Here is a 14,746-nt window from a genome sequence, read left to right on the forward strand (position 1 = left end):
TAATCAGGGCCCTGTTTAGTTCCCTTCAAAATTCCAAAACTTTACAAGATTTCCCATCACATCGAATGTTTCAACGCATGCATGAAGTATTAAATGTAGCTAAATAAAATAACTAATTACACAGTTAGATTGTAATTTGCGAGACGAATCTTTTGAGCCTAGTTAACCCATGACGGGATAATAATTATCAAATACAAATGAAGGTGCTACAGTGTTTTGCACCTAAATCTTTACGCAACTAAACAAGGCCCAGATTGGGTGAAGCAGCAAATCAGGTCCGCCGCCGGCTCCCTCGCGACCGAGCACATTAGGCTTCTCCAATTTACCATGGCAAACAATCGATTCGCAAATTTACCACACCAAACGTCGTCGCTTTGCCTATCTAGCCACTGTGACCAGCTTACCCCTGGCCCCACCCGTCATATCCTTCTTCCCCATCTCGTCCCCCTCTGCTCCGTGACAGAATGAATGGGCCAGGAACTCCGTCGCCGACGCGAACCGCGGCAGCCTCCTGCACTTCCTGGGGCTAATCCTTCTACTCTGACCTGGCTCGTTTCCGCTCATACATGGCTGCTTTCGACTACTTCCTGTACGAGACGGGTGGCGCCGCCCGGCCGCCGTCGCTGCTCCTGGGCTTCTACGACTCCACCAGGCAGTCCGAGCGCGACAGGGACGCCGGCGATGTTCCTACCCCCAACCCCAACGGCGTGCTGCGCCACGGCGAGGGCGAGGTCCTAGTGGCCCAGCTCGACGTCGCGCACGACACGGCGGAGCTGTGCGTGCTCAGCTCCGCCGCCGGCGAGTGGGTCCTCAGGCAGGTGCCCGTCGTAGACCATGAGGGAGGCGGCCGCCTGCACCTGTGGCCCAAGATCGCCGCCGCCGTGCCCGTCGGCAGCCGGTTCATGTGCATCGGCAGCCCGTCGGAGGCAGCTGGGCAACGGCGGGCTCGCTTGTACGGCGGGCTTGAGGCAGAACGCACGGCATGATATGAGGAAGAAGAAGGATATGACGGGTGGGGCCAGGGGTAAGGTGGTCACAGTGGCTCTCTAAGCAAAGAGACGATGTTTGGAGTGGTAAATTGGCGAATGATTGTTTGCGGTGGTAAATTGGAGAAGCCTAATATTTGAAGTCTAAATCGGCAAAAAGCTCCGAGCGACCTGCCTCCCCAACGACGCCGCCGACTCCCCCTCGCGGCACCGCAACCCCGTCGTGGCACCTCCCTCCCCAACGACGCCGCCTCTCCCGTCTTTTTCAAGGCTCGCCAATCAGCACGGTCCTCGCCGCCCTCCACACCCGGCATTGCCAATCCGTGCCGTCAGTGCTGCCGCTCCGTCCCCGGCGCTGCTCCGGCCCCAGCCGTTGTTCGCCTCGCCGCCACTCCGTCCCCACCGCCACCGCGTCGCCCCAGGCAGAGGCAGGTGCCGGCGTCGCGAATCCACGCCGTCCACGCCGCCACTCCGCCCCCGGCCATCATTGGCGTCGCTATCCGTGCCGCCGCTCCGCCCCCAGCCGTCGGCGGCGTCGCCATGGCGCCGCTTCTACCCGGCCTACGTTGTGCAGCCCGCCAACAAAGCATCACAAGTGAGTTCTTCATCATCTACTCTTCTCCGTTGTGCCTATTGGTGTTCTAAATAACTATAGTTAAGCTTGGGTGTCAATTTGTTTCTGTAATTTAGGATGTTTGGTCTTAGCTGAAAATCAAATTTGAGGGGGGTGTGTGTGTGCGCGCCCTGTACTTCAAGGCATTATGATCAAATAATGGGAAGTCAATGCTGAAGGTTGATTTTCAGTGAAATGGTCTATTGCTTAATTACTCACCTATTCAGATTTGCCATGGTGATTATTAGATTTCACAACTTTGAAAAATTTGCTTTGGTGTTGCTTTGTGCACTGGTCAAAGAGCTATTTACTGATTAATTTGAGGTTACCATGGTACTATACGCTATGGTAATGTAAGTGACTGACCTTAAGAATATTTATCTACCTATGCATGGGCAATTAGCCTCATATTCTTGTTTCTGACATAGATATCTGAATATGTAGAAAGCATATATAATTAGACACTATTCCATGCCAGCTTGTATGATGCATGGCATCGATTGATCTCTGAGGTGTCAAACATTGACAGCTTGTAGACGTTATGTGTTGTATCATGTGTAGCAAATTGTTGATTATCACCATCACCATGTTTTTTTCTCTTATAAAAAAAATAGGACCAGGAGGCAAGGGCTGTTCTGCTCACACTCCATAGCCGAGGAGGCAAGGGCGAGAAGGCAGTGTTCAAATTGGTGGATCTGGTAATTTTTCAAAATCTATATGTGTATACATATGTGTTCTATCCTAGCTTGTCCCTTAGTGCTGGGTGCTTGAGAGATTTGTGGGTCACGTGCAGGATGACTATGCTCAGGAGGACAGAGTACAAGAAGCTGAAGAAGGAAACCGTAGTGCTCTTCTTCTTAGCAACGTGAGTTCTCATCTGTGTACTGATTTTTCAAATCTCAAATGGCGCCTTGTGGGGATCGATGAGAATTGAGAAGTGTGGAAGGATGTTGCCATGATCACCATGCAAGTATATGAAAAAATACTAGACTGTGCAATAGAGAAGCCTGCACTGTAATAAGTTCATTTTCTAGAGTACGGATTATGAGGCCTTAGAATGGTGTGCATTGCTAGAATTTTCATCTAAACTTATCATTGAACTATTGTTTTAACTGTACAATGATAGGATTCATGAACTAGCAGAGTTACTCATTAACTAAAGGACCCAATAGTCGTGGTTACCAGTTTGTAAATATTTACCGGAATGCAGGAACTCATAAAATCTGTGTGTTTATTATAAAGCTCCTCCAGACATGCCTTATTATGCATAATGTTCAAGTGGCCTGACCTAAAGGTTAAATCATGGCCTATTGGTGTAGAGTTTTCACTGATGATTGGATAAGACTCTGAGTTGCAGAAAATTATTATGTTGTGATGAATGTACCATGAGGGTCATTTAGCAAGTCTGCTGATAAACTTGGGGCTGACTGGTAGACATGTGATCTTGGTGACAAATGAATTCATCTTAATGAGTTGGTTATCATTCTTGATAGATTTTGGTACCATCTTCAGTTCCTTCTGTGGGACCGAAGCCGGCGACCAGAGGGGGGGTGAATGGGAGCCGATCAAAATTTCTTCCGAAATTCAAACCGTCGGCCTATATCCCAAAATCGTCCAATCCCTCAAGCGTTCTGACCAAAGTTTGGAGTAGCTATTGAAGAGCTAAACCAACACAAAAGGCCTCGAACCAGCGAACGAAAACACGAAGCGAATCGGAAGCAAAGTGGGAAAACTTCAGGACTGATCTGCCAGGACCGGTCTGACCGGTCGTGTCTGTTCAAAAAGAGCAGACCGGTCTGACCGGTCTGTCCTACCGGTCTGACCGGTAGCACCCAGAAAACCCCCGAGAAAATGGATTCAAACGGTGAATCTTGAGCAAACGACCACGAAAATCGATGAAACTTGGGGGATTGCTTCGGCCCCTACCCCGTGAACATATCCCCAAAAGATCTCGGCCTAAAGATCAACGAATCTAGAGAATTATGGGGGAGATCAAAAGGGATTGGGGTTTTCTCAACTACTCGAAAACTTCAAATCTGAAGAGCTCATGATTCCAGAGGGATTGACACGAAGCTAGAAGCACAGGAATCACTCCAAAGAGCCCTACGAACCGTCGCAATCAAGTGCATCAAAACCAAAACGAAAATCCATCACAAAAAGCACAAGAGGGACGGGATTGGATTGATTCAAAAGCCCAGAGGGCACAAGGAGGATGGGGCCTCCTTTCCCAATCAAATCCAATACAAACTTTCACAAATCCATGGACAAATCTACTCTAAAGAGAGAAACAGGGGGAGGAGAACACAGGGGCGGCGGCCTGGAGAAACAGAGAGTCCACGAACAGATTACAAAAGCCGCAATTAACCTAACACAAGTGAAGGGGTATTTATACCCGCGGGACCGGTCAGACCGGTACGCTGGACCGGTCAGACCGGTTGGTTAGACCGGTCAGACCGGTGCCAGGGACCGGTCAGACCGGTTGGCCTGCAGCACCCCCTGTACAACGATTTCATCCGACGGCCGATGTTCTTTCTTCGAAACGAAGTCTTCTCCGCGATGCCGCCGTCTTGATGAAGATCCAGTCCGCGGTTTTGGAGGGTCCGCGAAACCCGGGTAGGTGGCCGGTTTTGAGAAAACCGCCAAAACCTCACGCACGGGAAGATCCCCGCCTCCGCGCCGTGGCCCTAGACGCCGTTCCCGCCTCGGCCTTCTGACGGCCCTAGACGCCGCCCGACGCCCGTCACCTCCTCGCCCGCAGTGAGGCCCTAGACGCCGTTGACGCCCGTCGCCTCCGTCAGTCCCGAGACCGACGCCCGTGCCTCCACGACTTGGCGTCTTCAACCGCCGTCCGCCTCCTTAGTTTTGTGGCGCAAACCAAGAAACCCGCCTTCAGTCGCCGCTTGCGCCCTCGATCCAGGAGTGGACGCCACAGCTGCCGCCCGGTCCGAGCTCCGGTCCCGGCTACCCTTCACCGCCGTCCACCGCACGGTCCATCGGCCACAGCACCTCCACGGCAGCTCCCCGTCGACACTCGACGCCCGTGTACCTGCAATCCAAAGACCAAGCGCACGATCACACCGCACGGTTGACAATTCACTCATCACAAGCAGAATAGAGTACTCTCGTTCCTCACCTTCTTCTTCAGTTAGCCCTTCGATCAGGTTGTTGCCCAGCGGCACTGTATCAAGCTGGAGATGACTGCCAGAAGAACTAATGTTGTACAAATTTGATCCAGTTATTCATGAAGGCAGAAGTGACAGGTACTCTAATGTCTACTCTTATTCAATTATAGTAATGGTTCAGTTTCATACTTACGAGGGTATTGTTAAGCTAATACACAACAGATAAACAGACATCATGGACTAAGAACCATTCTAAGTTATTCTACTCTATTTAATTTTTTATTGCCAAAAAATTAAGTGATTTAGAACTTATGGTTGCAGCTTAACATTTATATCCTTGAACTCTGAGTATAAATATGATGTGGTTGCAGGACGCAGCACGTGCTCTTGGCTGCTGCTCTACCATTCATCCCTGTTATGGATAAATTATTACTTTATCCAATAAGTGAGCAAGGTTGCAGGGAATAGCTTTTCTACCTATGTACTGTGGTCTGTGGTCTTTTCCTAGCCGAGATGCATATTGCTTTTGCAATTGGAATTGGTATATTTAGAGAAGTTACCTGACATTACCTCTTCTACTGTGTCATACTCAAGAAAAAAGGTGCAAATGCATCAAGGTTCATATTACATAAAGTAGCTGCCTCCAAATTTTTGGGGCCAATTAAATGTCAAAGTTGACCCAAATGGTTGCAAAATCATGCCTGAAAATGATACGGAGTGATGTTATCTGAACTTGGTTGAACTCTTACACCATGACTCAAAGAAACTATGCATTGGATCCTTAGTTTCTATAGATAGTGTCTTGCTGACATGACAGTATACATTATGTTATTGTAGAGTCGATATAGAAATTATTTTCAAACACGTGCTCAAAGGAATAAGTCCATTTTAACCCCCCCCCCCAACACTTGTCAAGGAATCTGGATTACCCCTTTCAACTACAAAACCAGACATCTAGCCTCCCTCAACTTCTAAAACCGGGCAAATCACCTCCTAACTGGTTTTCACGGTGGTTTTGCTGACGTGGTGGTGGGCCCCAGATGTCGGTCCTCTCTCTCTCCTCTCTCCTCCTCTGTTTAGCCGCCCCGAGCACCCCGCCCGCTGCACCGCGCCCCCGCGCCGCGGGCCTCCACCGCCGGCCGGCAGCCGCGTCGACCGCCGTCGCTGCGGATCTTGGTGCTCGTCGCGGGGCCGCCCTTGCCCAGCCGCCCCACGCCCGCAGCGGGAGAGGGAGGGGCGCGGGAGAGGGAGGCTTCACCGCCGCCTCCACGAGCCAACCCGCCTGCCAGCCCGCTCCTCCGCCGGCCGGCGGGATCCGGCCGCCGCGAGCACGGGATGGGGCGGAGAGAGCAGGGGAGTCGGCGGAGGAGGAACGAGAGGGAGGGAGGGAGGGAGGGGCGGAGGGCCGCGAGCAGGGGAGGGGGAACAGCGGAGTGAGGCGCGGCAGAGCGGAACGGCTCAACGGCGCGCTCGGGCAGTAGCGGCGTGGCGGAGCGGCTCAGCGGAGCGCGGCGGTGTGGAGTAGAGCAGGGCGTGGCGCGTCGGTCGGCGCATCGCCAGGTAGCAGCGGAGCGCGGCGCGGCGGAGCAAAGCTGCTCAACGGCGTGCGTGGGCAGCGGCGATGTGGCGAGGCGAAAGGAGGGAGGGAGGCGTGGGCGAGCAGCGGCGGCATGCCATGGCGAAGGGAGGGAGGTGCGGCGGTGGAGGAGAGGCAGCAACGGAGAGGTCCGGCGGCTAAACAGAGGAGGAGAGAGGGAGGACTGATATATGGCGCCCACCGTCACGTCAGCGAAACGACCGTGAAAACCAGTCAAGGGGGTGATTTGCCCGGTTTTAGAAGTTGAGGGGGGCTAGATGTCAGATTTTGTAATTGAGGGGGTAATCCGGATTTCTTGGCAAGTTCAGGATAAAATGGACTTATTCCTTCATCAAATACATACACTGACTGTCTCTGTGTATTGTATTACTGCTACTGCTGCTGCTATTCGATCGATGGTTCCACACAATGCAAGCAGCAGAAAAAAAAAACATGCAAGCACGGCTGCAGTGACAGCTAGCTCTGCGCACACAGCTAGACTAGAGCTAATGACGTGTGAATAATATCATCTAGTTGGTGCGTGCCTTGGATCGAATTATTCCATCTGCAGGGTCAGATCCGCAGGTACGGTGGCATCATCCAGATTGCTCGCTGGCTCGCTCCACCAGGAACACAACACGTATATAGTGGGTACTAACAATACTTAAAAGCCTACGTAGATGGTTAGAGAGAGAGAGGACATTCAAAGACATCTTTAATTTGCTGAGACACACACAATAGAAATAGTAACCTCTCCTCAGGAATTTTGTGCATATTTGCTCCTAGATAATGATGAGCTTTGCCTACATTAGGGATGTTAAAAGGCTCTAGATTTTGGTCTAGAAAATTTAAAAGCCAGGCTCTAAAAGGACGTGGTTCTAATTCTATTTAATTTTAAACTAAAAATTTTAAGAATCACATTGGACCGTGAAGATATCACTGGGACTATAACCCATTATCACTCCTAGGTACATATTTCACGATCTTTTTCCTAATAACATTTTGGCGGCTACCTGGGGTTGGGTTTGGCCAAAGACGGCCGGATAGCCATCCTCTGCCCGCCCCCAGACCCCAGTCCAGGTCGAGCGTCGACAGCCGACAACTCCCTTCCCTTCCCTTTCCCCTCTCCCCGGTCTGCGTTGCTCCCTCGGTCCCTCCTCCCGCCCGCCCGCCCGCCCCCGCCTCTGCTCCGCCCATCCACCGCACCTAGGCAGCCCCTCGTCACATGGAAGCCGATGTCCCCATTGCCACGGCTACCCCCAGGTTCGCATCACGCACCAATTCCACTTCTTCCCCCCTCCCCAACGTCAGCTGTCTGGTCAATTTCAGTCAAAGATTCGGGCTTTCCTCGTCAATTTCGTGCTCCAAGACTTAAAAGCTAGCTTCCGTAATGTCTGTCGTGGGTCATGACACTGCTTCCTAGTTGCCGGTGCTCGGTGCTTGTCGAGATTAGATGCGCTGCGCATCTGGAGCCTCGGATTCGAGATGCCTCCGCTAGCTTTTAAGTCGTGGCCGTATTTTGTTTAGCTCAATCTCGCTCCCTATGTCAGCGTGACACTCCTTTAGTATAGTACCCAATCGAAACCATCCAGGGCCAGCTTCATCTTCCGGAGTCGATTTCTGGGCTTCATGGCGTACCAGGTCCTCCCATACCACTTACCTCTTTCGTAAAAAGTTCAACTTCCCAGGGATGGCCATCTACTGGATTTGTTCTTGTCTTGTTTCATAACCATAGGCTGGGGATGGGGAAGCTTCTCTCGTGGACCATGCTTTTTCCAAGATTTTCTATTGCATTGCCCATTGTGGAAAGTGAAATGTATAGAATTAGGATAATTCCTTTTTTTTCTTGTTTGTTCCAGTATATTGGAAACATTGAATCTTTCCAGCTTCTGTGCAGAATTCCTTGTTTTGGTGTAATGTTAGGAATAAAGCTCCAAAAGAATCCCAATAATGTTAGTTTCCGTTGCCTTCAACGTTTGCTGTGGTTGTTGCTTTGTGACTGCAGGTACCGAGCGGGCATTAGCCGTTAGCTAGCTGCACCCGGAGACACTGATTTGGAGCTCTCCAAGTATTGAGCTACCTCTCTGTTTTATCGCCTTGTGCTTGTAATTCATAAGAAGAGCTGTCTTTTCCCCTAGGGCTTTGGAGATTGCCAAGATGAGGAGTAGATTTATCATTCTTTGTGTGATGGCCTGTCTAATGGCTCAGCTAGGAGCTGCCAATGTCGTGCTAATGGGAAATAATCTGACCTTGTCGTTTGATGACATCGAGGCAAGCTTTGGTAAGTCCTGCGCGCCTTAAAATCATTTAGAGGGTGTTTGCCAGGACTCCTCCTGAGGGGCTCCTCTATTTTTCACTAAAAATGGCTCCTCATACAAAACATTTGGTAGGGCTCCTCCAGATGAGCCGCAGCTAGAGCCGGGTAGAAGCCCTACCAAACAGGGCCTTAACTTCGCCAGATTACCAACTGCTAGCGTTGGATGCCACATTTCTTTTCATGACTTGCCTCTAGGCTCAATTTAGGTGTTATTTTTGGCCTTCTTTGTTATTCCTGCTGATTTATTATTGTGGCTGTTTTATACCAGTTCTCTCTCTGAGTAATATGACGCGTCGGTTTCATTCTTGCCATTGTGTGTGCATTTCTTTTTTCTCGTAGTCTTTTTCATTGCTTTTCACCTTGATTAAGTCTATTGTATCGTATTTTCCTGAAGGATTTAAAAATGCCATTTCAATTGGCTTGCAGCTCCAGGGGTGAAAGCATCAGGAGTTAATGGCATAGTTTATACTGCTGAACCTTTAAATGCCTGCAGCCCATTGACAATCAAAGCAGTTGAGGGACCCCCATCTCCCTTCGCCTTGATTATAAGAGGTGGATGCACATTTGATGAGAAAGTAAAAAATGCACAGGATGCTGGATTCAAAGCTGCAATCGTATATGACAATGAAAATAGTGGGGTTCTGGTTTCAAGTAATTTACCTTCTCACTCATACTTGCTCCTTCTCCATTTTCTTAATGCCATTTGTGTAGCTGCATAATGCTCTTTATTTATAGCCTTGCAAACACGAGTAGGTGTCTTTGTTAGCACCTCTCCATGTTTACCTGCAGATAGATATGCACTAAGCAAGTAGAGAGCAAGACTTATGCACAAGCAAATTCTCTCTGCTCTGCTCTGTAAAAATGAGTTGGACAATGATGTTTATGCTGATCATTCTCAAACAAATACAACAAAAATTAGCTGCATGACTGGATGCAATTTCATTCCACTAATTTATATTGGCAATTGATCGTATATTACCTTCTCTATCTAACTAGAAATGTTACAGTGGCTGGAAGCTCAAGTGGTATTCATATATATGCTGTATTCATATCGAAGGCCTCTGGAGAGGTGTTGAAGAAGTTTTCAGGCCATGCTGATGTAGAAGTGTGGATACTACCTACATTCGAGAACTCAGCCTGGTCGATCATGGCAATCTCATTCATATCGCTACTTGCCATGTCTGCCGTATTGGCTACATGTTTCTTTGTGAGAAGGCATCGAATAAGGAGGGAACACCCTAGAAATCCGGAAGCTCGAGAATTCCATGGAATGAGCAGTCAGTTAGTTAAGGCAATGCCAAGTCTTATTTTCACAAAAGTGCAAGAAGATAACTGCACATCATCAATGTGTGCCATTTGCTTGGAAGACTACAATGTTGGAGAGAAGCTTAGAGTACTGCCTTGCCGTCACAGTATGTTTGCCTGACCTTTTAACATGTGCTTTTTTGTTTATTATGCTACCATAATAACCTGACTGCTTGAGACTGCCACATCCAATAGATCTGGTATACTATACTTTTCAGTCTTCGGATTTGGGACCAAAAGAATACCCCCAAAAAAAAAAACTTGTGCACAAGATTTGTATGAGACCCAGCAAGAACCAGACAACCAAAGCGGAAAATACAAATATAATAAAAATAGGAGCAAAAAACATGCCTTGTACTAACCATCCCTTCAGTCTAAAAAATAACCATCCCTGTAATCTGTATTGCCTAAATCATTGAAACACGGTACTTTTTTTTATTGATTTTACCATCTATTGGTAAATGTCAGGCACATCTTGGCCAAAAAAATATTCAAATATAATAGCCAGTTAGCCACTACCTCTTAATACTGAGTGAATTCCCTCAATGCCACTAAAATTTCTAGGTATTCCCTCAATGCCATCAAAATTTTCATCTTCCCTTCAAATCACTATATACAATTTTCCTTCCCGTGATTGTCATCCCCGTTAAAATCTGTAAGTTAGGCCGGCTGACAGCTTGGGCCTTCGAGAGCCCCTTCTGATATCCTTTCACAGCCATGACTAGGTGACCGGCATTGGACCTCTCCACAGTGCTGTTCCTCCGCAACAACTCTGACTCGCAAGAGCCATTCTCCCTCACGTCCTCGCATTAGCTTCATCCGCTCTTGCTCGTGCTGGCCACAACCCCACCTGCAGCTGACGCATTCCTGCTGTCCTGCTCACACCAACTACAACACCGCCCGCCAGCACCCTTCCCCTGTTAGCAGCTCCAGCTGTGGCACCAAGACGAGTGCGCGTGGAGGACGCAAGGGAGCCTCTGCTTTGCTCCACCACACCAGCATCCGCTTCTCCCTAACCCTGCCATTGCGGCTTAGGGCGCGGTGCAACCTACCACACAGCTGCTGTATGATGGCGAGAAGCAGAAGCATGATGCTATGCAGCGCGAGAGTGAGTAGCAACTGGGGTGTGCGGCCGTGCGCCAAGGGCCTGGCCGTAGATGGCTTCCATGCTGAGCGCCAGCCCCCCGAGGCCCGGAGCACAGAAGAGCATGGGCACTTGCATTTAAGGGCTAGCACACGTAGACCTAAAGCCATGATGATTGAGCTGCCATTTTTAAACAACAGCTCAAGCTTTCCTTTTTTTCCGTTAGTATTGGATGGAAAATCAAACCAGGGAAGGAAAATTACAAATAGTGTGGCTGTGAAGGGAAGAGATGAATTTCGATGGCATTGAGAGGATCCTTAGAAATTCTAATGGGATTGTGGAATTCTCTGTACTTAGGCACACAGAATTACCAGTTTTATTGACAGAGAATACCACAAATCCAGTGTTACTGATAGATTGTGTGTAGTATGTGGGGGTGGTTGTGTGTGTGTGTGTGGGGGGGGGGGGGGGGGCGGGTTCCACTGCCGGACGGTGTGAAGCATACCTTTCTATAAAATCAGCTTTTGCAAAGAATGGAATGTCTAAAGTGGGGATAATGATAATTTTGTGTATTGCCTTGCAGAGTTCCATGCATCTTGTGTGGACTTGTGGTTGACTTCGTGGAGAACATTCTGTCCTGTATGCAAGCGAGATGCAAGTAGTGGAGTATCAGAACTTCCTGCCACAGAGGCTACCCCATTACTTTCTTCTGCTGTTCGGTTACCTTCCCAGCCATCTTCATCCTGGTTGAGTGTGGCAGCATCCCCTCCGAGACCAATAAGCCGGCGTCCTTCGTCTCATTCGGTTTCTCGTGCTTACTCTGTTTCTTGTACCCCCCAGTCTCCCAACCCCTTTAGATCTTACACACACTCTCCTGGTATTAGTACAAGCAGAAGCAACGCAGACCTTGCGAATATGTCATCTCCCCACCCTCGAATCTCACATTTATCGTCGACACACTCCCTTGTTGGCAGCCACTTGTCTCCACCAATCAGTATAAGGTATTCATCACCCCATGTATCCCTGTTTGGCCACGGATCACCCAGCGTACATTTTGGTTCATCTTATATGTCCAATTCTGGATATGGATCTTCGAGCTACTACTATCTTGGAGCCTCCAGCCAGCATGGATCATACCTAAGACGATGCGGAGAATCAGGGCCAAGCCTGTCTACTATGGTTCCTCAATCACCACAGCAGTCCCAGTTGGGGCATTGTGAGTCCTCGGAGGCAAATGTGGTGACAGGCGCATTGTCAGCTCAGTCTTTGCGGCAATCCTACCTGAGAAACTGTGGTGATTCAGATGCCAGTTTGTCTGACATGACGTCAGCTCAGTCGTTGCCGGGATGCTAAGGGACCCAGATGTGTACAAAATTATGGCGCTATTTGTGCCATTGAGGCATGTAAGTAACATAGGTGAGAGAAACATGCATAGAATATTTGTTGTTGTTGTTTGTTTTGGAGTAGCCAGTTTTCTTGTGCTTGTGTGCATATTACAGGTGACAGGAAGAATATTTATTTGTATGTAACCTGGTAGGGCGAAACAATTTGTTTGTTTGAATGTGTATGTCACTTGTATTGACTGGAGGCTTTGGCGGGCTGGCACGTTTTTTTTATATATATATAAGGACAGGCGTGCAGTTGATGACCACTTGCCATTTGCCAATGCATGAAAAAAGAAGGCTGGGTGATCGATGATCATGTCATTGAGCACGCCTGTTTTGGGCTTTTGGCAAAAGGGAGCCTGCTTTAGCTACTCAAACCTGTCGATACTCTACACTTTTGGTTTTTGGAAAAAAAAAGTGACGAGTAGTAGGATAGATCGGCTATGGGCCAAAGAAAGGCTCCCTATGTGGTGTGCAAGCATGCAGCCATGCTCGTTGTTCCTCCGTTGCATTGCAGGTTGCAGGAGAGGAAAAGGCGAAAAGCTGATGAAGCAAGGCTCTCATCCTTCGTCCATCGTCCTCTTGCTGCTTTTTCCAACCTTTCCCAGCGCGCCGACCACCAAACAAGGCCTCGATTCACTTCAAGTTCAAACACTGTGCATGTTTTCTCTGCTGTCAGCATGAAACGAACGAACTTGATCATCAGATTATTGTTGTTATCAGTAAGTTAGAAAGGATTTTTTTTATTAAAAAAAAGTGCCGCAGAAGATCAGCTACCTACCTTATCAGACTGTTGTAGTGTTTGGTGCATCATGGCATATCAATGTTTCAGATCCTGGGCTGTGTTTAGTTCCAAAATTTCTCAATTCAAACTTTACTATTCATCTATCACATTAAATTTTTTACCTCATGCATGGAGCATTAAATATAAATAAATAAAAAAACTAATTGCATAGTTTTGATGTACACGACAAGACGAATCTTTTGAGCCTAGTTAGATCATAGTATGACAATAATTACCACAAACAAACGAAAATACTATAGTGTGCCACAATATCCGATGTGACTTTTTTTACCACCATTTTACGGATCTAAACACAGTCCTGATAAGAGAGCCTGTGTGGTATATTTCCATTTCCCTCTGAGATAGAGCAGAGACAAGATCTTTTCAGACTTGCATTCAGGGGCCTGGCCGACCGCGTGGCCTGACGGATGGATCTCGTGCCACGTGCTTCCGGCTACTGCACCCTGCATCACCAAGTGGCTACTGGCTAGGCTAGTCCTCGCAAAAAAAAAAAAAAAGGTGGCTAGGCTAGTGATGGTGTTCATTGTCCTGTACATACTCACTCACTGACTGACTCTGAATGGCTGCCGTACTCGCAAGATTGATGGGAATCGAGCGTAGTAAATGAATGAATTCGCACCTACCAATTAGAATCATATTTGGATCCATGGACAAAACTTACTTTAGTCCTAAAATTTAATTCATTAGGTGATCCGAACAGGTGGATTATAATGTGAAGTAAAGTTTAGTCCATCGATAAAAGTGGCATTTATATATTTCTATGAATATCCCATCTAAAGTTTAGTTCATGAATTTAAACAGTCATGGAGTAAACTTTGCTTACTAAAGTTTAATCCGGACTAAAATTTTTGTCCTAGGTGATCCAAACAGGGCCTAAGTATACTTCACCTCAAAAAAATACAAGTAGAATTACTTGTATGATTATGGTGATGTATGGAGATCAGATCATATAATATACCGTACAATTTGCTGAGAGTTGTAGCATGCATGCGATGCGTCTTCTAATTATATCGTGGAGCAAATTTTTTCAAGAGAGAGAGAGAGAAACAAAAGAAGAATTGTTGGTCCCCTGAGCTGGCAATGATCTGGTTACACACATCAATCATAAGCCTTAAACTACTATAGACACTCGCTCATAATCGCACTTGTTTTCTTTTTCTGAAGAAAACAAAGTCAGATGCCACCATTTGTTTAAAAGAAACTGGGTAGCTAGATTGCTCATACGCCATGGGAGAACTAAGAGCATATCCAAGAGTCCCTATTATTTTCTCTCTACAAGTTGTTATTTGCCAACTCTCCAAATAGGTATGGAAAGACAAAAAAGAGTCCATCTCTAATAGTTCTCTATTTTTCTCCCAAAAATAAGAAGTTGTGGCCCCACAAAAAAATTTCACCAGAAACTTTCATGGCTGACGGACACGGCTGGCAAACAGAAGCTTCTTGCAAGTCAAATTGCCGGTGATTTAGGGCACGAGAGGGCTTGAAATTTGGGAGAAAAGAAAGAGAACGATAAGAGGATTCCGTTTTACCTTTTACTTGTCCCGGTGACGCAC

General features: G+C 47.8%; 2 protein-coding genes across 8 annotated transcripts; both read left to right on the top strand.

Moving 5' to 3' along the window:
* Window positions 1-566: 566 nt before the first annotated feature.
* On the top strand, window positions 567-5,469 carry LOC120640407. Its single transcript, XM_039916234.1, has 6 exons — window positions 567-968; window positions 1,147-1,581; window positions 2,214-2,297; window positions 2,393-2,464; window positions 4,745-4,859; window positions 5,093-5,469. Exons 1-5 carry the CDS (start codon window positions 567-569, stop codon window positions 4,811-4,813), a joined length of 1,062 nt encoding a protein of 353 aa, XP_039772168.1. The 3' UTR covers window positions 4,814-4,859; window positions 5,093-5,469.
* Window positions 5,470-7,402: 1,933 nt separating this feature from the next.
* Window positions 7,403-12,590, top strand: LOC120642212 (receptor homology region, transmembrane domain- and RING domain-containing protein 1-like). Of its 7 annotated transcripts, XM_039918663.1 has the most exons (6): window positions 7,424-7,560; window positions 8,303-8,365; window positions 8,436-8,578; window positions 9,041-9,265; window positions 9,622-10,026; window positions 11,587-12,590. In XM_039918663.1, the coding sequence occupies exons 3-6, from the start codon at window positions 8,455-8,457 to the stop codon at window positions 12,354-12,356; spliced, it is 1,524 nt and encodes a 507-aa protein (XP_039774597.1). In that variant the 5' UTR covers window positions 7,424-7,560; window positions 8,303-8,365; window positions 8,436-8,454; the 3' UTR covers window positions 12,357-12,590. The 7 variants fall into 7 exon arrangements, with proteins under 7 accessions (XP_039774600.1, XP_039774599.1, XP_039774593.1 ...); XM_039918659.1 differs by lacking the exon at window positions 8,303-8,365 and having other exon boundaries at window positions 7,414-7,560; XM_039918661.1 differs by having other exon boundaries at window positions 8,303-8,578.
* Window positions 12,591-14,746: the final 2,156 nt, after the last annotated feature.

Source organism: Panicum virgatum, chromosome 7K (genome assembly GCF_016808335.1).
Source record: "Panicum virgatum strain AP13 chromosome 7K, P.virgatum_v5, whole genome shotgun sequence".
NCBI classification, from domain to species: Eukaryota; Viridiplantae; Streptophyta; class Magnoliopsida; order Poales; family Poaceae; genus Panicum; species Panicum virgatum.

Excerpts from the sequence above, each read along its gene's own strand:
- LOC120640407 (XM_039916234.1), top strand. The coding sequence starts at position 567 with ATGGCTGCTTTCGACTACTTCCTGTACGAGACGGGTGGCGCCGCCCGG. Across the intron at positions 969-1,146 it reads GCTTGTACGGCGGGCTTGAG|CTCCGAGCGACCTGCCTCCC; the intron begins GCAGAACGCACG and ends ATCGGCAAAAAG. Across the intron at positions 1,582-2,213 it reads CCGCCAACAAAGCATCACAA|GACCAGGAGGCAAGGGCTGT; the intron begins GTGAGTTCTTCA and ends TAAAAAAAATAG.
- LOC120642212 (XM_039918659.1), top strand. The coding sequence starts at position 7,523 with ATGGAAGCCGATGTCCCCATTGCCACGGCTACCCCCAG. Across the intron at positions 9,266-9,621 it reads TAGTGGGGTTCTGGTTTCAA|TGGCTGGAAGCTCAAGTGGT; the intron begins GTAATTTACCTT and ends GAAATGTTACAG. Across the intron at positions 10,027-11,586 it reads AGTACTGCCTTGCCGTCACA|AGTTCCATGCATCTTGTGTG; the intron begins GTATGTTTGCCT and ends ATTGCCTTGCAG.